We start from the raw sequence: 21227 nt of genomic DNA, 5'->3' as shown, positions 1-21227 counted from the left end.
GTATTTTCTGCCACTTGAAATGCATGAAGCATGATGGATTGATCTTTACACTGTGTCAGAGTTTTATTCACATAATGACTTATGCCGTTCTCTTTATCTCTTTCTTCTCCAGCTCTTAAGCAGTTGTGGGGAGACAGAGACCACCAGGCTGTTATTGATGGAATGTTGCAAGAGAAAGTTGCCAGAAAGAAAGGTGGGAGTATGAGTGTGCTGGAGCTGCTGCGTGACCGCTCCCATCGCTGGCAGATCTACACTTTGATTGTCCTGATTCTCACCCTTCCACTCTGTGGCGCAAGTGCAGTTGAGTATTGTCAAAAAAATTGTGGCATAATGGATGAGATTTTCAGTAGATTCTGTGAATTACATTTAAGCAAGTACCCACCAGGCGATACCTGCGACGATGTTACCCGACGTCGGGCAACATCGTTTAACATAAGCATGTTAATAGATATTGCCCCTGCGGCAATTGTGCATCATTAAGCGAGGGAAACGGCAGTTTGGATCCGGTAGATCCCTGATGACTCCTGCGCAAAGTACCACGATCGTTTGAAGTCACATCGCACCCGTAGTGTAACATTGCGCATACCTGTCAGCCAGAAGATAGAGCGGTGCGCTCGTCGTCAGGGAGACTGGATCCATCTCACTGCATCACGAGGTGAGTACATAGCTTTATAATTATTCATGGTTAACTGGTCATTGATGGTGAAATTGTACTCACAGAATCCACTAATTGGGGAAGTATGTTCAGAGTAAGCAAACTCGGTGAATACTAAGTAGTGACAAGCAAATATGGCGATTTTCATTTTGCCTTGATATTCATAAAAATGTCACATTTTCAGCACACATGAGAATATTTGTGAAAATGTATGGGCATGATAAAACACATTTTTTGCCAAATGCATTGATATTTTCTGCCAAATGCATTGAAGTCAATACATTTTCAAGATATGTTTTGCAAAAATGTGTACCTTCTGAAAATCCATTATATTTTAGCTAAAATATGAGTCACTGTGAAACTAAAGCTAAGCTGTGGGAGCCAGAAGATAAAAAATCAGATACTTACCCAGGGCCGGATTTCTGGCAAGGCAAGCTAGGCACTGGCCTAGGCCGCCAGAATTGCAGCATTGTTTAGGGCGACTTAGGGGCAGAAAAGTGTTTGCAGCGCAGAGTAAACAACTTCAAAGCGCTTGGCCGCATTATTCATGCCGCCCGCCTGGGAAGGCAACTACAGCTTCCCCTGCACACTCCTCCACTTCCTCCTGCCCAGCCTCCTGCCCAGCGTGTCCTAGTACACACACTCTGCTGCAGGAAGCGAGACCCGGACTGTCTGTAACCACCCTGGATTGTTAGCGGCAGATAGGCTAGTAGTAGCCTAGCAGGTGGCAGGTTGGACAGCCGGGTGTGCAGACACAGAACTTTTTGTGAAGGCGGGGGATGAAAGAGCCCATCAGTACACTCAGACAGCGATCATGGCTCCAGAGCAAGGGGAGATTTCAGGTAATTACACAGTCAGAGGGAGCGGGGAGGTCACGTGACCGTGTCCCCCCAGCAGGAGGGGGGAGCTCAGAGAAGGGGGAGCGATGGGCAAAGCGGCGGGGAAGAGGGGACGTTTCCCCCCCTTCCCTCACCTTGGGGCTCCCCCTCCCTCGCTCTTCACACCCGCCCGCTGCCAGCCACCCACAAATTTTAGTTCTGGAGGGGAGAGCGAGGGAGGGGAAGCCCCAAAGTGAGGGAAGGGGGGGGAGACATCCCCCCTTCTCCACCCCTGTGCCCATCGCTCCCCCTTCATTGCGCTCTCTCACTCCACACATGCTAGGGTGGACGACGTCCACCCTCTGAAAAAAGCAGGTGGACGTGGTCCACCCGCGTTCATGCCCGACTCTACCCCTGGCCCGGAAGCCTATTAACTTATCTGTATGTTTTTCGGGTGTGGGAGGGAACTGGAGTGCCCAGAGCAAAACCGACGCAGACACGGGGAGAACAAATAAACTCCTTGCTGGGATTCGAACCGGGGACCCAGCACTGCACAGCGAGAGCCCTAACCATTATGCCACCGTGCTGCCTAACGTGGGTTATTGACTATTATTGTTCATTTTAGTGGACTGTAGAAACCAGCTAGATTTAATGTATTTATTTAATTTTAGTATGCTACCAGGTCTAATATAGGTTTAAAACATATGGTATGCATACCCCATGGCTACTTAGGCTGGGCTCAGGGAAAACATTAACTTTTTGAAGGCAGTTCATTAGAGCAATTTTTGAGATTATAAAAATGATAAATAAAATTAAAGCAAAGACATATATACATACATCTGTAAAAGTGAACCTCCAGACTAAAAATCTACTCAGCAGCACTGAAAAGGCTTGGTGCTTCTTTAACAGTTTCACAGCATCAGAACTTTGTTTTTCTTACATAAGCCTTATTTTTAGCTACACAAAAGCTTAAGCTCTGCCCCATCAAAGAAAACTGCCTGGGCTTTTTTTCCGTGATGAGGTGCAAAGCATGATGGGATTTCCTTTGTTGTTATTCACATTGCCTAACAACTGGGAGGGGTGATCAGCACACAGGACAGTTAGAACTGTGTCTCATGCTCCCTGTCACCTCCTTTCAACCAAAAAGATGGCTGCCCTCATGAAATCAAACATTTGCCTGTTCTTTTAAAACAAGGTGGGTAAGAGATTATATTACCTATCTATTTTAATTAACATAACTAATGTAACTTAATTACGGTATGTTTGTTTAGGCTGAAGTTCCTCTTTAAGGGGGGATTAGATATATACATACATCTGCATTTAAGGGGGGTAGATGCTTTTCTTGCGTTCAAAGACATAAGACATCCATGGCTATAATTACTAGGTCATTTCCGATAGTGTTGATCCAGGGATTTTATCTGATTGCCACCTGGAGTCAAGAAGCAATATTTTTCCCTTTTGGGGCTAATTGGACCATGCCTTATAAGGGTTTGTTGGCTTCCTCTGGATCAACAGGGATATGTGAGGGAGCAGGCTGGTGTTGTACTTCATTTTCTGGTTGAACTCGATGGACGTATGTCTTTTTTTTCAACCCAAATTACTATGTAACATATTCTTCTACATAATTAAAAGCATACGGGAATGTTTGGAAAGTATCCATTCACAATTATGGTGTGCTTCAATATATGTATATGTTTCAAGGGGCTTGATTCACAAAGCGGTGCTAACCTAGTTAGCACGCCTAAAGACTTTGGGCATGTTAAGTAGGGTGCTAACTAGGTTAGCACCGTTTTGAAAATCAACTCGCGCACTTAGTCCTGCGCGCAAAACGAAAACGGCGCACCCGATGCGGCAATAAGGTCTAGGTGCATCGGGTGTGCCGTTTCCGTGGTGCGTCGTTTTGTGCGCGGGACTTTGCACACGAGTTGAGTTTATAACGACCTAACTGAGTTTAGCCGTGATAGAGGGCTATTCACAAGCATGCTAACAGTTAGCACCACTTTGTGAATCAAGCCCAATGTGTACTTGATATACAACTTTTTCACCTTTGTAATTTAGTATTACTTTCTATTATAAACAGATATATTTCTACTCATATGATGTGTTTCATACGGCTGGCTTCCCTGAGGACAAGATTGCATATGTTTCCGTAGGAGTGGGGAGTTTCGAGTTTGTTTCTGCAATAATCTGTGTAAGTTTCTTGCTGAAAACACAACTGATTATAAAGGATTTTAACACACTGCTGGAAGGTGTGACTATACTTATAAAGTCAGTAACAGGTAGTAGGCTGTCCCGCAATTGACTTGCAGATGACATTACATGATTGGGAATGGCCTTTTTTATGGTTAAAAGTATTAGAGGCAGAGGATCAACAGAACAGCCAGGCAACTGGTAAGGCTTAAAAGGAAATAAATATGGCAGCCTCCATATTCCTCTCTCTTCAGGTGAGCTTTAAATATTTAGATATGCAAGTGAAAGTTTTTCTCTGGTCGGGATCTAGTCAGACTGTAGCGTAACCTCACTAATAAGGAATTACAGGCATACAACTATTTCCTGGAAGAGAACAGCTTTTGGTAGATAAAAAGGTCAATAGCTCATTCATTGTGGCTTTTAACCACTTGAGGACCACAGTCTTTTCGCCCCTTAAGGACCAGAGCCTTTTTTTCCATTCAGACCACTGCAGCTTTCACGGTTTATTGCTCGGTCATACAACCTACCACCTAAATGAATTGTCACTAATACAGCTTTCTTTTGGTGCTATTTGATTGCTGCTGCGAGTTTTACTTTTTATTATATTCATCAAAAAAGACATGAATTTTGTCAAAAAAATGACTTTTTTAACTTTCTGTGCTGACATTTTTCAAATAAAGTAAAATTTCCTATACATTTGAGCGCGAAAGTTTTTCTGCTACATGTCTTTGATTAAAAAAAACTCATTCAGTGTATATTTATTGGATTGGGTAAAAGTTATAGCGTTTACAAACTATGGTGTCAAAAGTGAATTTTCCCATTTTAAAGCATCTCTGCCTTTTCTAACCACCTGTCATGTTTCATGAGGTGCTAAAATTCCAGGATAGTATAAATACCCCCCAAATGACTCCATTTTGGAAAGAAGACACCCCAAAGTATTCAGTGAGAGGCATGGTGAGTTCATAGAAGATTTTATTTTTTGTCACAAGTTAGCGGAAAATGACACTTTGTGACAAAAAAAAAAGTTTCCATTTCTTCTAACTTGCGACAAAAAAAAAATTAAATCTGCCACGGACTCACTATGCTCCTCTCTGAATACCTTGAAGTGTCTACTTTCCAAGATGGGGTCATTTGTGGGGTGTGTTCACTGTCCTGGCATTTTTCGGGGCCTAATTGTAGGCACCCCTGTAAAGCCTAAAGATGCTCATTGGACTTTGGGCCCCTTAGCGCAGTTAGGCTGCAAAAAAGTGCCACACTTGTGGTATTGCCATACTCAGGAGAAGTAGTATAATGTGTTTTGGGGTGTATTTTTACACATACCCATGCTGGGTGGGAGAAATATCTCTGTAAATGACAATTTTTTATTTTTTTTTACACACAATTGTCTATTCACAGAGATATTTCTCCCACTCAGCATGGGTATGTGTAAAAATACACCCCAAAACACATTATACTACTCCTGAGTACGGCGATACCACATGTGTGGCACTTTTTTAAACCCTAACTGCGCTAAGGGGCCCAAAGTCCAATGAGTACCTTTAGGATTTCACAGGTCATTTTGCGACATTTGGTTTCAAGACTACTCCTCACGGTTTAGGGCCCCTAAAATGCCAGGGCAGTATAGGAACCCCACAAATGACCCCATTTTAGAAAGAAGACACCCCAAGGTATTCCGTTAGGAGTACCTATACAGTATAGGGTTCCTATACTGCCCTGGCATTTTAGGGGCCCTAAACCGTGAGGAGTAGTCTTGAAACCAAATGTCGCAAAATGACCTGTGAAATCCTAAAGGTACTCATTGGACTTTGGGCCCCTTAGCGCAGTTAGGGTGCAAAAAAGTGCCACACATGTGGTACCGCCGTACTCAGGAGAAGTAGTATAATGTGTTTTGTGGTGTATTTTTACACATACAGATGCTGGGTGGGAGAAATATCTCTGTAAATGACAATTGTTTGATTTTTTTTACACACAATTGTCCATTTACAGAGAGATTTCTCCCACGCAGCATGGGTATGTATAAAAATACACCCCAAAACACATTATACTACTTCTTCTGAGTACGGCGATACCACATGTGTGACATTTTTTGCAATCTAGGTGCGCTAAGGGGCCTAACGTCCTATTCACAGATCATTATGAGGCATTTGGATTCTAGACTACTCCTCACGGTTTAGGGCCCCTAAAATGCCAGGGCAGTATAGGAACCCCACAAGTGACCCCATTTTAGAAAGAAGACACCCCAAGGTATTCTGTTAGGTGTATGGTGAGTTCATAGAAGATTTTATTTTTTGTCACAAGTTAGTGAAAAATGACACTTTGTGAAAAAAACAATAAAAATCAATTTCCGCTAACTGTTGACAAAAAATAAAATCTTCTATGAACTCGTCATACACCTAACAGAATACCTTGGGGTGTCTTTTTTCTAAAATGGGGTCACTTGTGGGGTTCCTATACTGCCCTGGCATTTTACGGGCCCAAAACCGTGAGTAGTCTGGAAACCAAATTTCTCAAAATGACTGTTCAGGGGTATAAGCATCTGCAAATTTTGATTACAGGTGGTCTATGAGGGGGCAAATTTTGTGGAACCGGTCATAAGCAGGGTGGCCTCTTAGATGACAGGTTGTATTGGGCCTGATCTGATGTATAGGAGTGCTAGGGGGTGACAGGAGGTGATTGATGGGTGTCTCAGGGGGTGGTTAGAGGGGAAAATAGATGCAATCAATGCACTGGGGAGGTGATTGTAAGGGGGTCTGAGGGGGGTCCGAGGGTTTGGCCGAGTGATCAAGAGCCCACACGGGGCAAATTAGAACCTGATCTGATGGGTAGGTGTGCTAGGGGGTGACAGGCGGTGACAGGAAGTGATTGATGGGTGTCTCAAGATGTGATTAGAGGGGGGAAATAGATGCAAGCAATGCACTGGCGAGGTGATCAGGGATGGGGTCTGAGGGCGTTCTGAGGGTGTGGGCGGGTGATTGGGTGCCTAGGGGCAGATAGGGGTCTAATCTGATGGGTATCAGTGACAGGGGCTGATTGATGGGTGATCAGTGGGTGATTAGATGGCAGAACAGATGTAAACAATGCACTTTGGAGGTTATCTGAGGGTAGGTCTGGGGCAATCTGATGGTGTGGGTGGGTGATCAGATTGCCCGCAAGGGACAGGTTAGGGGCTGATTGATGGGTGGCAGTGACAGGGGGTGATTGATGGGTAGCAGTGACAGGGGGTGATTGATGGGTAATTAGTGTGTGTTTAGGATAGAGAACAGATGTAAACACTGCACTTGGGAGGTGATCTGATGTCGGATCTGCGGGCGATCTATTGGTGTGGGTGGGTGATGAGATTGCCCGCAAGGGGCAGGTTAGGGGCTGATTGATGGGTGGCAGTGACAGGGGGTGATTGATGGGTGGCAGTGACGGGGTGATTGATGGGTGGCAGTGACAGGGGGTGATTGATGGGTGATTGATAGGTGATTGACAGGTGATTGACAGGTGATCAGTGGGTTATTACAGGGAAGAACAGATGTAAATAATGCACTGGCAAATTGATAAGGGGGGGTCTGAGGGCAATCTGAGCGTGTGGGCGGGTGATTGGGTGCCCGCAAGGGGCAGATTAGGGTGTAATCTGATGGGTAACAGTGACAGGTGGTGATAGGGGGTGATTGATGGGTAATTAGTGGGTGTTTAGGGTAGAGAACAGATGTAAACACTGCACTTGGGAGGTGATCTGACATCGGATCTGTGGGTGATCTATTGGTGTGGGTGGGTGATCAGATTGCCCGCAAGGGGCAGGTTAGGGGCTAATTGATGGGTGGCAGTGACAGGGGGTGATTGATGGGTGGCAGTGACAGGGGGTGATTGACAGGTGGTTGACAGGTGATCAGTGGGTTATTATAGGGAAGAACGGATGTAAATAATGCACTGGCGAATTGTTAAGGGGGGGTCTGAGGGCAATCTGAGCATGTGGGCGGGTGATTTGGTGCCCGCAAGGGGCAGATTAGGGTCTAATCTGATGGGTAACAGTGACAGGTGGTGATAGGGGGTGATTGATGGATGATTGATAGGTAATTAGTGGGTGTTTAGAGTAGAGAACAGATGTAAACACTGCACTTGGGAGGTGATCTGATGTCGGATCTGCGGGCGATCTATTGGTGTGGGTGGGTGATCAGATTGCCCGCAAGGGGCAGGTTAGGGGCTGATTGATGGGTGGCAGTGACAGGGGGTGATTGATGGGTGATTGACAGGTGATTGACAGGTGATTGGCAGGTGATCAGGGGGGATAGATGCATACAGTACACAGGGGGGGGGGGGGGGTCTGGGGAGAATCTGAGGGGTGGGGGGTGATGAGGAGGGAGCAGGGGGCAGTTTAGGGTTAAAAAAAAATAGCGTTGACAGAAAGTGACAGGGAGTGATTGATGGGTGATTAGGGGGTGATTGGGTGCTAACAGTGGTCTGGGGGGTGGGCAGGGGGGGTCTGAGGGGTGCTGTGGGTGATCAGGGGGCAGGGGGGGGAAAATCAGTGTGCTTGGGTGCAGACTAGGGTGGCTGCCGCCTGCCCTGGTGGTCCCTCGGACACTGGGACCACCAGGGCAGGAGGCAGCCAGTATAATAGGCTTTGTATACATTACAAAGCCTATTATACATATTACATGCGGCGATTCGGGTGCTAGTAACCCGCCGGCGCTTCCGAACGGCTGGCGGGTTACAGTGCGAGGGGGCGGAGCCAGTCGCCGGCGGCTGATCGCATCACGAATGACGCAATTGCCGCATAAACACGCCTGCCGCCGCCTCCGCCGATGGGCGTATTGCGGTCGTTTGGGCCCAGTCTTTGCCGCAGCCCGTCGGCTGGGGGCGGTCGGCAAGTGGTTAAACTCTGTCAAGCTGTGTGAAAAACTTTATCATTCAGCCTAAACAATAAAGCATTAAACATTTGTTTTCAGCTTTTGAACAGAAAATAAAACTGTGACTCTAAAAAAGTTTGGACAGGTTTAACTGTTAGGGTTAGGGGGATGTTTTGGGTAATGTTAGGGTTAGTCATAGATCCCAAGGTAGGATCCCAAGGGTGTAGTTTAGGGCTAGTCTGGGAAAAGTTAGTTTGAAGACCTACTTTTAGGGTTAGGCATGAGAGATAAGGGTGGTTTATATTCAACATAGGAAAAAGGTTGAGGTCTAAGTTAGGTAAGGTTAGATACTCTGGGATGGATTGAGGTAGCGAATGTCTGGATATTAGGATTGCTTGTTTTACTCCAGCATCCTCCGTCCATTCAAACATACTGCCACCAAAGCCCATTTATAACAGCAAGGTAAACTGCATATTTTGTAAATGGTGTAAGATATTCTCTCCTTTTTTTATCAGAGTTTGCTCATTGATCGGTGTGGAAGGAAAATGTTAATGCTTGGAGGCTACTTTCTTATGGTTTTAACGCTGGGACTCCTAACTATGACCCTAGCTTTGCAGGTGAGAACAATTTTGCCAACGTAATGTTCACTAAGTGCTTATTGGATGTTTCTTATTTTAATAGTAAGACTTTTTAGTATGTCAGATAATACAGTATATTGTTCTGTTATTAGACTTTTTGCACGTATGATGAAGTGACTGCTACACTACTATCCTCTTCCTTAGTCCTCATTCACACTCGGGAGCTTTCAGCCTGCAAAGCACTGCTGCACAAATAACCCTATATGATTACTCACACTGCGGCAAATTTGGCATGGTAGCAATTTTCAAATGTGGATCTCACCTGCACCTCGCCATCCCCAGATGGATCAGTTGTGAAAGGAATTACTGACGTTATTTTCGCTGGATAAATTAAAAGTGAAGCAGGCTTTGGAAAGGGAACCAAATCTTTCTTTAAAGTATGGAAAAGTGTATCCTGGCCACTTTCTTGGCATCTGAAATCAATCTGTTGTTGGGAAATGTTCTCCTGACTTCTTGGTACTGCCTGGAAGACATAGGGGGCTCTATGGGGGCACGGAAACACATTTTTGAGGTCTTGATGGAGCTACCTTGGATGTTGTCTAGCTTTGGCCCAGTTATTTGGGGGTTAACTGCTCCTTTGGACTCTTGGGGAGGCTTCTCCGGTTACTGTGTTTCTCTTTAAATCAGCACTGAGAGGGAGGGTGGGAAGGTTGTTCTGTTATCTTCGGGTTTGTTTTTGTTTCTGGGGAGGAGGGCGATTTTGATGCAGGAATTTTGAATACTGCACTGGACTCTTTGTCTGTTGAGACTTTCAATGCTACCTGGACTACCTGTTTTCTTGAAAATGATGCATGATGTTTGTATAACTGTCCATTTTGTCACATACATGGGGCTTGATTCACTAACTAGCGCTAAGCCGGTTAGTGAGCCCTAATGGATAGTGGGCGAAAACCACAGTGTTAGCTGGTTTGCACCCATAGGACGCCACATAGTGCGCGCAGCGTGGCAACCTATGGTTAGTGCGCGATGCGACGATAACGTTGCACCGTGCCCGAAAACGGCGCATCGGGTGGCACCAAAGTGGCGGCCACCCAATGTGCCATTTTAAAGGGCAGCGGGTGCGACGTTATCGTCGCATCGCGCACTAACCATAGGCTGCCGCACTGCGCGGACTGTGTGGGGTCCTATGCGTGATGTAGCTTTGCGGGCTATTAGTGCTCGCAAAGCTACTTATGGGGCACAAAGTGGCTATTCACAGCAGTGCTAAGACTTAGCGCCGCTTTGTGAATCAAGCCCCTGATGTCTTATACCGGTGCTCCACTGCGATTGGGGCTACATGTTCTCTATCCCTTTCTTTTCTTTTATACTATGGAAAAACTTGTAAAAACCTTCAATAAAATATTTTTGAAAAAAAAAGAAGCAGGTTCCCTGAGCAACTTGTCTTAGTGGCTGCAGCCAATGTTACATGCCAAAGAAAAGAAGAAGAAGACTTCATCGTAATCAAGAAGCGGGTATGCTTCTGCCAATGTTACATGACAAGGAGAAGAAGAAAACTATGTCGTGATCAAGAAGTGGGTTTTCCAGTGCCAATGTTACATGCCAAAGAGAAGAAGAAGAAAAAGAAGAAGAGTTTGTCATGATCAAGATGTGGGTGTGCTCCTACCAATGTTACATGGCAAAGAGAAGAAGAAGAAGCGTTCATCGTGATCAAGATGATGCCCTAAGCAACTTGTCTTGGAGGCTCCTGCCAGAGTTACATGCCAAAGAGAACAATAAGAAATCATCGTGATCAAGAAGTGGGTGCACTCCTGCCAATGTTACATGCCAAAAGGGAGAAGAAGAGTTTGTTGTGATCAAAAAGCGGGTGTGTTCCTACCAAAGTTGCATGGCAAAGAGAAGAAGAAGAAGAGTTCATTGTCATTAAGAAGCAGGTGCCCTGAGCAACTTGTCTTGGGGGCTCCAGCCAACATCACATACTAAAGAGTAGAAGAAGACTTTGTAGCGATCAAGAAGTGGGTGCACTCCTGCCAACGTTGCATGCCAAAGAGAAGAATAAGAAGAAGACTTCATTGTGATCAAATTGCGGTTGTGTTCCTGCCATAGTTACATGCCAGAGAGAAAATGAAGAGTTCATCTTGATCATGAAGCAGGTGCCCTGAGTAACTTGGGAGGCTCCTGACAACTTGAAATACAGTATATAAATTTATATATATGTACACACATTTTTAAAATAATCCATACATATGATGTAAATATGTAAACATAAATTATGGTTATGGACATGTATAGAAAAATAAATATAATATAGCTGTCCGCTGTGTATATATCACTCACAATATTATAAATGCGAAAGTTTGGATGTTTGTTACTCAATCACGCAACAATGGCTGAATGGATTTAAATGAAATTTGGCACACACATAGTACATTACCTGGAATAACATATAGGATACTTTTTATCCCCATAACCAAAAAGTGGGCGGAGACAAATACAAATTTCACTGGGAAAATGTAAACTGCAGCCATTCTTACACTGTTTATAGTAGGGTTCTCAAACTTTACACAGTTAGTCACTGGGTGCCTGTAATTAATATTCAGAAAAGTGGGTGGAGCCTACAAAAGCCAATCAAAATTCACCTATTGATATTCAAGGGGAACATTTAATTGCTGCCATTCTTGCAATGTTAATGACACAAGCCTCAAACCTGGTGCAGTTGGTAATTGGGTGACTGGGGTTCAAATTCAGAAAAGGGGGTGGAGCCAAAGCCAATCAGATTTGTTTCATTTCAATGCAAATTATTGATGCCAAAGACCGCAAAGCTCACAAGCAAGGTCATTGAGTAATTGTGTGTCAGGGTTAGAGAAAGTGGGCAGAGCCGACACCAGCCAAATACATACCTGGGCCATCAGCTAGTATAAATAAATAAATATCCACGTCCGCACTCCCCCTGCAGCCGTCCTCCTGCTCTCAAACGTCTGCCCACGTGCCACACATGTGCAGTAGCGCAAAAACATGGACACAGGGACAGGAGAGGATGCAAAGACATGGGGGTTTATTATATAGGATATATATAGATCTAGATAGGTTGATATCTATATACATCTATCTATCTATCTACTGTATTAAATGATGTAGGTATGCATGTAAGTACAGTATGTAAATGATGTATGTATGCACGTATGTACGTATACATGCACATCGATCGTAGCCGTACTTATGGCCATAATTACAACCTGTAATCGTAGCTTAATTTGAATTTCTATCCGTGATTACAATTTTAATTGTAACTATGGTGTAGCTACCTGTAATTGTAATTGGCAATTACGATCACCACTAATTGCTGCTTTTGCTTTTTCTCCTTGTGTCTTTTAGAAAACTTATTTCTGGATGCCATACTGTAGTGTTGCACTGACCTTCACATACGTGTTCTTGTATGGCTCTGGGCCAGGTGAGTGTTTTACTCATACTGTATTCTAAGCTAATTTAATAACCCTGCCTCCTTATTATTAACTATTGTGCATTTATATAGACGCACGCTGAAGCATCCATTCCACGTGGTTCTGCCAGACAACTGCTCCGACAGAACCTGCTGGTTTTCCCTGACTTACTGGGAAATAGGAGATATATAAATATGAGATCTACTTTTGAATCCTTGGGATACCAGCCTACAATGTACTTGTGCCTTTAAGCTGGGAATGATACTCTACCCCTGAAGTAGTGAATTATACAACTGTCTTATTCACAAAACGCATCGAGGCATCAAGTATATCTCGGCCATTGTGTATTTATTGCTATTAAAATACATACGGACACTCTGATCCCAGTGTGACCCCACTTCAGTGTATATACTGTGTGGTCACTACTTGGGAGTGAAATCCATTTAAAAGCCCCCCATACAGGGAAGCAATCAAAAAATTGTATGGTTAATTATTATTATTGCATATAACACTTATTACTATGAAGGTTATATCAGCTTTTGTCTGTTCTAGCTATATGTGTTTTCTCTTAAATATCTTTTATGTGTTTATAAAAAATGTATAAGTTTTAGCCACTTCACAGCTTCAGTACAGTATATCTACTCCAGACTCCAGTCCAGACTGCAGACTTCAATTAACAGCCCAGGGGAGTAAATATACGTACTCCCGCTGCTACCACTGCTGTAAGCGCTCCCGCTTATTTGTGCACTCGTTCATGTTGCCATCTGCCCGCCAGGAGATCAATGAATGGGAAAGCAATTCCTAATCATTGATCTAAGTCCCCGTAGCAATGATCGGCGCCTTTTATGAGAAGCTGCACGATCATTCGAATAAATAAAAGTTTCCCATCCTCAGTACACTTCCTGTAAGCATACATATTTCGCTTACAGGACGCATAAAAAAGACTGAGGCCATCTTTTGGCCAAATAGTAAAACTACATCTAAAAGCATTTTTTTAATGCAAAGACCTGATTTTACATTTTAAATTAACCCCTTGCCTTACCTCCCACACTCCCCAATAGTTACCAACATTTATTTTTTTTTGTAAAAAAATAAAAATAAAATAAATTACAATTATAAAAAATACATAAATAGTTTTCTTAGGGACTGAACTTTTTAATATGTATATCAAGATGGTATAATACTGTTCGTTTATAAATTATGGGCTTTTTATTAGTGATGGATGCAAAACTGAAAAAAACGCATCTTTATTTCCTAATAAAATATTGGCGCCAGACATTGTGTTAGGGACATCATTTAAATGGTGTAATAACCGGTAAAAATGGGCAAATAAATTACGTGGGTTTTAATTACGGTAGCATGCATTATTTAAAAATTATAATGGCCCAAAACTGAACAATAAGGATTTTTTTTCCATTTTTTTCTTATTTTTCCATTAAAAAACATTTAGAATAAAATAATTCTTGGCATAACGTACCACCCAATGTAAGCCTAATTAGTGATAAAAAAACAACCCATTTAACACATTTCATTCTGATAAGTAGAGATAAAGTTATTGGCAAATGAATGGAAGAAGAGCTGAAAGGTGAAAATTGCTTGGATGCTGAAGGGGTAAAACCCCTCAGTTGTGAAGTGATTAGATCATCTGACTCAAAACTCATCTTAGTATCTCTGAAAACATTGAAAAGCTGGTTGTCCCCAAAAGCCCTATATGCCCATATGAAAATTAGCATTTTATGAGGGCTAAAAGGGACATACCTATATATAACTTCATAGTTACATACTGTAGTTATTTGGGTTGAAAAGTTCAACTAGAAAACAAAGTACAACACCAGCCTTCTCCTTCACATATTTAATATTATTATTAACCAGGACCTATTGGTCCATCTGTACTTGGGGTATTTGAATCAGATCCTGACATATTCTGCATACTTTAGAGAGTACAGTATACTAAGGCTGGGTTCACATTGGCAATAAAAACATTTCGTTTAGCAGAACGAAATGGAAAGGATCCAAATGGATGCAAATAGATCATATACAAAGCAATAGAATCCACTCACATCAATCCACTCACATCCATGGCTACAATTACTAGGTAATGCCTAATGATGTTGATCCAGGGATTTTATCTGATTGCCATCTGGAGTCGGGAAGGAATTTTTTTCCCTATTGGGGATAATTGGGCCATGCCTTATAAGGGTTTTTCACCTTCCTCTGGATCACCAGGGATATGTGAGGGAGCAGGGTGGTGTTGTACTTTGTTCTCTGGTTGAACTCGATGGACGTATGTCTTTTTTCAACTAAAATAACTATGTAACTATGTTTGTTCTCACTAGGCTGCTACATACCTGCCGCCATGCACTCGGGTCCTCCAGCACTGCTGTGGCTGTCCATTCAGTCCTTGCATGCTAGAAACGCCAGTATACCTATCCCAGAGCCCCATCAGAAGCATCAGGCTACAATTGTTTTGCAATAGATCGATGAGATTCATCCATCCCCAGGACTAATTTACATCCTTTTTCAAAAACCATGGCCAATATTCTTTTTTTGCTGTCCCTCTCTTTGCTTAAAGAGACTCTGTAACAAAATTTTCAGCCTTAGTTCTTCTATCCTATAAGTTTCAATGCCTGTTCTAATGTGGTCTGGCTTACTGCAGCCTTTCCTAATTGCACTGTCTCTGTAATAAATCTTATCTCCTTTCCTCTGTCGTGTCTGTCGGGCTAAGGCTTGAATGTGTGGAATGTGCAGAGCTGCTTGTGATTGGATAGAAGCGATACACACCCTCTGCAGGCCCCCTGCACATTCTGTATGACTCACACACTCTGTTTATGTGAGTCTATCACAAGCTGATTAGTTTGTTTGTAAACACTGCCTAAAACTGTTAATTACAAGCCAGGATTGCAGCAGAGAGTGGCAGAAAAGAGGGGCACAGGAGAAAATAAGGAATAGAATGGTATGCTTTTTAGTGTAAGAATATTAGAGTACAGTCTCTTTAAGATATTGGTTGGCATGTAGCACATTATTAAAATTCCTGATTTTCTTACATTGACTCCTTTCATTTTTAGCTGGGGCCACTCTGTCAACCCTTGTAGAAATGTTTGCACAAGCTCCTCGAGTTCCAGCCTTTGTGATCTCTGGAGCATTCAGCTGGATTGGACTATACATCCTAGGGATGATTTTCCCATATGTTGTGGTAAGTGTGTCCAGTAACTGCCATGAATTCTTTAGCAATTCCACATACTATCATGAATTAAAGAAGAAACATTTGGACAGAATTTCCTCTTTAATTCATTGTGAGGTTAGATGAGTTTGTTTCAGGTTAAATATAAGTCGAGGAATAGCACCAGGGATGGGTTTATTAATTACAGCATTAGGTGTGATTCTTTTTAATACCAAGAGGTCTCTCCAAAAAATTACAGTGATGAGCTCTCAGTGCCAAAACATAAGATATGGTTCTCACTCATAGATGAGAAGGACCCTCAGACTGAGAGACAAAGGACACCATTAGCTTGATTCACTAACCGGCGCTAAGCCGGTTAGTGAGCCTTAATAGCTAGTGGGTACAAACCACAGAGTTAGGTGGTTTGCGGCCAAACATCGCACACAGCAGCATGCACAGCACGCGCAGCACGGTGCGGCGGTAATAGTGCGCGGTGCGACGATAACGTCGCACCCGCTGCCCTATAAACGTTGCACCCGGTGCGCCGAAAATGACGCATCGGGTGCCCACGAAGCGGCACTTTGATGCACCACTTTGGGGGCACCCGATGCACCCTTTTTGGCGCACCAGTTGCGACGTTGACAGGGCAGTAGGTGCGACGTTATCATCGCATTGCGCACTATTTCCGGCGCTGTGCATGCTGCTGTCCGTGATGTAGCTTTCCGCGGCTGTTTGTGCGTGCAAAGCTACTTTTGGGGCACCAAGTGGCTTTTCACTCCTAACACTTAGCGCCAGTTAGTGAATCAAGCCCCATGTGTATGATGGAGTACTTTCATAATTTGAGATGATTTGTAAGCCTCTAGCAGGGACTCCCCCCCCCCCCCCCCCCCATCCCCCCTTAGTGTTTCCAGCTTGATTATGCAATCTCACTGTCTGACACCCCTCTTGTGGACTGGAATAGTCTCTGTCTTGACCAATGACACGGAACTACTGTTATCAAAGACACTTGCATGATCTTGTTTTGTTGTGAGCTCCTTGTTTGTCCTACCTTATATGTTAACCCTTTTATCTATCGTGCAGCGCTGCGTAATATGTTGGTGCTTTATAAATACAATAAATAATAATAATGATCCGCTTGCTTCAGACCATGCCAACAGCTTATAGCGGCTACAATTGTACATTACAATTATATTTATACTCGTGGTTTTCCTCTGCCTCTCCTTACATTCCAGTATATTATATTCCGTTTGCGCTCACCCTTATTTTCTCTCCTTCCTCTGTATTTCTACTTCTCATATTTTTTTTGCCAATGTCTTTCATCCTCTTTTCTTCTAGTTGATTTTTCTTCTCTTTGGTTCTTAAAGGACTCCTGAGGCAAAGCAATACATTTCTCTTTACTTACCCGGGGCTTCTTCCAGTCCTTAGAAGTGCTTTGGGTCTCTAGCCGCAGCACTTGTCCTCCCTGTTGTCCTGCTGGCCACCTGTAAGTATCGCCCACCCATCGGTGGGTCGGCACTCCTGCGGCCGCTCAAGTGCCCGCACACGTCCGCATCACTGAGTGCATACTGCACCTACACATTATTCGTTCGTTGAAGTGGGCACGTTCGCATGCTGGAGCTAACGTGTGTGCAGGAGCGCCCACCTAGCGATGTGTCAGCGATATTTACATGCAGCCAGCAGGACACCAGGGAGGGCCAGAGCTGAGGCGAGAGACCCAAAGGACTAAGTAAAGAGAGATTTATTGCTTCACCTCGGGAGCATGGGCGTAGGAATTACCCCTGCGACCCCTGCCATTGCAGGAGGGCCCAGAGGCTTTGGGAGCCCTTCCTCCACACTCTCCCCAAGCGCAAGTACAGCCAATTAGATAAGTAACCTCCCCTTTCACTCACAAAAAAACGTCCCTGCCACCTCCTTCTGCCATGCAGAGCAGCAAGTAGCGGGAACGTCTAATTTCTTTTCCTGGTTCTAGACGCTGCGTCACAGCAGAACACTCCCTGTTGCCATTCTCTGGCTCCCAATTACGTGACCCTCCTGGGGACCAAGGGGGCCCTATGCTATCATTTTTACAGGGGGGCCCTATTAAGTCTAGTTACGCCCCTGCTCGGGAGTCCTTTAAAACTCTTTTTACAAAATAAAATCTCTTTTAATTCTTGATATTTATTTTTTCTAAACTCCTTGGTTTCTTGGTTTTCTTTTACAGGAAAGTCTCCAACATTTCTGCTTCCTGCTCTTCTTAATAGTGACATTGCTTTCGGCAACCTTCATATATTTCTTTGTTCCGGAAACGAAGGGAAAAACCATATCTGAAATCACACAGGAGTTCAACCAGCTCAATTTCAGAGGGCAGCTCAAGCTGAGGAAGAGTGCCAGCCCTGAGAGTGTCTTCAGCACCAGACTGTGAGCAGCAAGGTGAGCAGGAGCCGTGGCCAGATGGGCCATAATCATACAAGAGAAGATCAAGAGTATGTGGACAGCAAACAAAGCAGAGCTTGTCACAGAATGAATCCTGGTGCAGTACAGACAAAGATGTGTGGAAAAATAGACATTGAGCAAGGTTAAAGGTCTAAATATAGGGTGCAAATTATCTCTGAAACATTGCTTCAGGATATCTTTACTTATATTCGATGAAAAAGTGTGCATTGTTTACGCATCTTAAAGGGTACTTGAAGTGACATGTGACGTGTGAAATCAATGGATTGACTATCATGAAACATTTATAGCAGCTGTTCCTCAACCCGTCTGCAGTACTGTACTGCTTTATTTTTATTTCCAGGTGCCCACTGACATCAGGAATTTGTTGGGGACTCTGCAAGGATTTAGGAGGGGGGGACTCTTCTTAATTATTTTTGGGTTGGGGGATGGGGATCTCTGTCTAATTATTGTTGAGGATTTGAAGGGATTCTGCTAAATTATATTTGTAGATGTGGGGGAGGGATTTTGTCTATCTACATTTGGGGTTTCAAGGGGCACACTGCCTAAATACCGCACATTACTTATTTGAAGACAGGGGCGTTCCTAGGGTCCTTGGAGATCGGTGGCACCTGGGGGACACTAGGTAAAAATGGGCGTGGTCATGCAGTGAGTGGGCGTGGCCATGGGTGGGGCCAATCGTACATTAGATTAGGACAGTGGTGGCGAACTTTTTGGAGGCCCAAACTGCAACCCACTAGTCACTTATCTATCGCAAAGTGGCAACAGCAATTTAAACTAAATACTGTACAAACGTTTTAACACATACATGAACATTATGGAAAATCCAAGTTGAAAACCTGAAAAGATAAACAATTTCATCCATCCTACTCCTGAAAAAATATATTCATTTTTTTTAGAACCTCCCAGTTTTATTTTCTGTTTTAAAAAGCTAAAAAAGTAGGTTTAATGCTATTGTCTCATATGATGATGATTCAGCTTTTCCCATAGTCTCGCAGTTAGCAATCATGTGACCCCCAACAAGACAAATTCAGCAATCATGAGGCCCCTATCAAGACAAATTCAGAAATCATGAGGCTCCCAACAAGACAAATTCAGCAATCATGAGGCCCCCAACATGACAAAGTCAGCAAGCGTGAGGCCCCCAACAAGACAAATTCAGCAATCATGAGGCCCCCAACAAATCATGAGGCACCCAACAAGACAAATTCAGCAATCTTGAGGCCCTCAACAAGACAAATTCAGCAATCATGAGGCCCCCAACAAGACAAATTAAGCAGTCACGAGGCACATAAATAGACAGCATTTCACATAAATAGGCAGAATGCCCCCTTAATATGGTAGACACCTCTCACCTGGCTTCTGAATTCTCCTCTACTGGCTGCTGTATCTGGCAATACTGTTTTTGGCTGGATTGGGGATGTTGTGTGAGCTGAAAGGCCTGGCAGTGATGCTGTGGCCTGGGTGGCAGTGATGCTGTGGCCGATGTTGTGGCTGGGTTGGCTGGCAGTGATGCTGGGCTGTGCTTGGCTGGTTGAAGTAAATGCTGGCCTGACTGGTGGTGATGCTGTGGTCTTTTTGATAGTGATTCTGGGCTGGTTGGCTGGTGGTGATGCTGGGCTGGCTGGCCTGGATAGTTTAGGTAGCGACAGGTGCCCCCTAGTTAAGGTAGCACCAGGAGTACCCCAGTTTAGGTAGTGACAGGAGCCCCCCAGTGTAGGCAGTGACAGGAGCCCCCAGTTTAGGTAGTGACAGGCACCCCCCAGTTAGGTAGTGACAGGCACCAGCCAGTTAGGTAGTGAGTGACAGGGACCCCCAGTTGGGTAGTGAGTGACAGCAGGGACCCCCAGTTGGGTAGTGAGTGACAGCAGGGACCCCCAGTTGGGTAGTGAGTGACAGCAGGGACCCCCAGTTAAGTAGTGAGTGACAGCAGGGACCACGATTTAGATAGTGACAGCAGGGATCCCAGTTTAGATAGTGTGTGACAGTAGGGACCCCCGTTTAGATAGTGAGTGACAGCAGGGACCCCCGTTAGGTAGTGAGTGACATCAGGGACCCCGTTAGGTAGTGAGTGACAGCAGGGACCCCCGTTAGGTAGTGAGTGACAGCAGGGACCCCCGTTAGGTAGTGAGTGACAGCAGGGACCCCCGTTAAGTAGTGAGTGACAGCAGGGACCCCCGTTAGGTAGTGAGTGACAGGCACGGTCCTCTCCCCACCTACCTTGCCGCGTCAGACCTCAGGATCAGCGGGCGACCCGACCAGATAGAGCGGGCGACGGGCACAAATATGCAGAAGTGATTTCACTTCCGCATATCAGCGGTGTCCGCTAGGTCCTAGCGCCCGCTCTATCTGGTCGCCCGGCGCTGATCGAGGTCTGAATGGCAGCTGGGACAGCGGAGCGGAGCAGGGCAGAGCGGGGCAGCGGTGGCCGGGAGATCCGTGGCACCCCAGGACAGATTGGAGGCACGGGCCCCCCCAAAATAGGGCCAGCGACGCCCCTGTTTGAAGAACTTTGCCTAAGTGTATTTTGGGAGGAAGGCAATGCTGTCTAATTTTGTTGACAGGAGCTGACACTCTGCCTTAAAGGGGAACTGAAGAGAGAGGTATATGGAGGCTGTTATGTTTACTTCCTTCTAACCTCCCTGGCGGTAAGCCCGTGCTGAGCACGGGCTATGCCGCCGGGAGGCACCGCTCAAGCCCCGCTGGGCCGATTTGCATAATTTTTTTTTTGCTGCACGCAGCTAGCACTTTGCTAGCTGCGTGCAGTGCCCGATCGCCGCCGCTGCCCGCCGATCCGCCGCTATACGCGTCGCCGCAGCCGCCCCCCCCCCAGACCCCGTGCGCTGCCTGGCCAATCAGTGCCAGGCAGCGCCGTGGGGTGGATCGGAGTCCCCTTTGACGTCACGACGTCGGTGACGTCATCCCGCCCCGTCGCCATGGCGACGGGGGAAGCCCTCCAAGAGATCCCGTTCTTTTTTTTTTTTTTTAAACGTATTTGCTGCCCCCTGGCGGATTTTGACAAACCGCCAGGAGGGTTAATCAATACCAGTTGCCTGGCAGCCCTGCTGGTCTATTTCTCTGCAGTAGTATCTGATTAAAACCAGAAACAAGCATGCAGCTAGTC

The 21227-nt window shown here is 44.9% G+C and overlaps 1 protein-coding gene across 1 annotated transcript in view; it reads left to right on the top strand.

The window, feature by feature from the left end:
- LOC137532146 (solute carrier family 2, facilitated glucose transporter member 11-like) overlaps nucleotides 1-18236 on the top strand; it is a 57634-nt gene extending 39398 nt beyond the window's left edge. Inside the window, exons 6-11 of the mRNA XM_068252385.1 lie at nucleotides 113-300; nucleotides 3554-3664; nucleotides 9014-9115; nucleotides 12449-12524; nucleotides 15579-15706; nucleotides 17874-18236. Of these exons, the coding sequence (XP_068108486.1) occupies nucleotides 113-300; nucleotides 3554-3664; nucleotides 9014-9115; nucleotides 12449-12524; nucleotides 15579-15706; nucleotides 17874-18074 (806 nt within the window). The 3' untranslated portion in view covers nucleotides 18075-18236. The remainder of the gene's footprint in view (nucleotides 1-112; nucleotides 301-3553; nucleotides 3665-9013; nucleotides 9116-12448; nucleotides 12525-15578; nucleotides 15707-17873) is intronic.
- Nucleotides 18237-21227: the final 2991 nt, after the last annotated feature.

This window comes from Hyperolius riggenbachi, chromosome 1, assembly GCF_040937935.1.
Source record: "Hyperolius riggenbachi isolate aHypRig1 chromosome 1, aHypRig1.pri, whole genome shotgun sequence".
In the NCBI taxonomy this organism is placed as follows: Eukaryota; Metazoa; Chordata; class Amphibia; order Anura; family Hyperoliidae; genus Hyperolius; species Hyperolius riggenbachi.
Note: the sequence above shows the minus strand (reverse complement) of the source record. Positions and strands in the feature narration are given on the sequence as shown.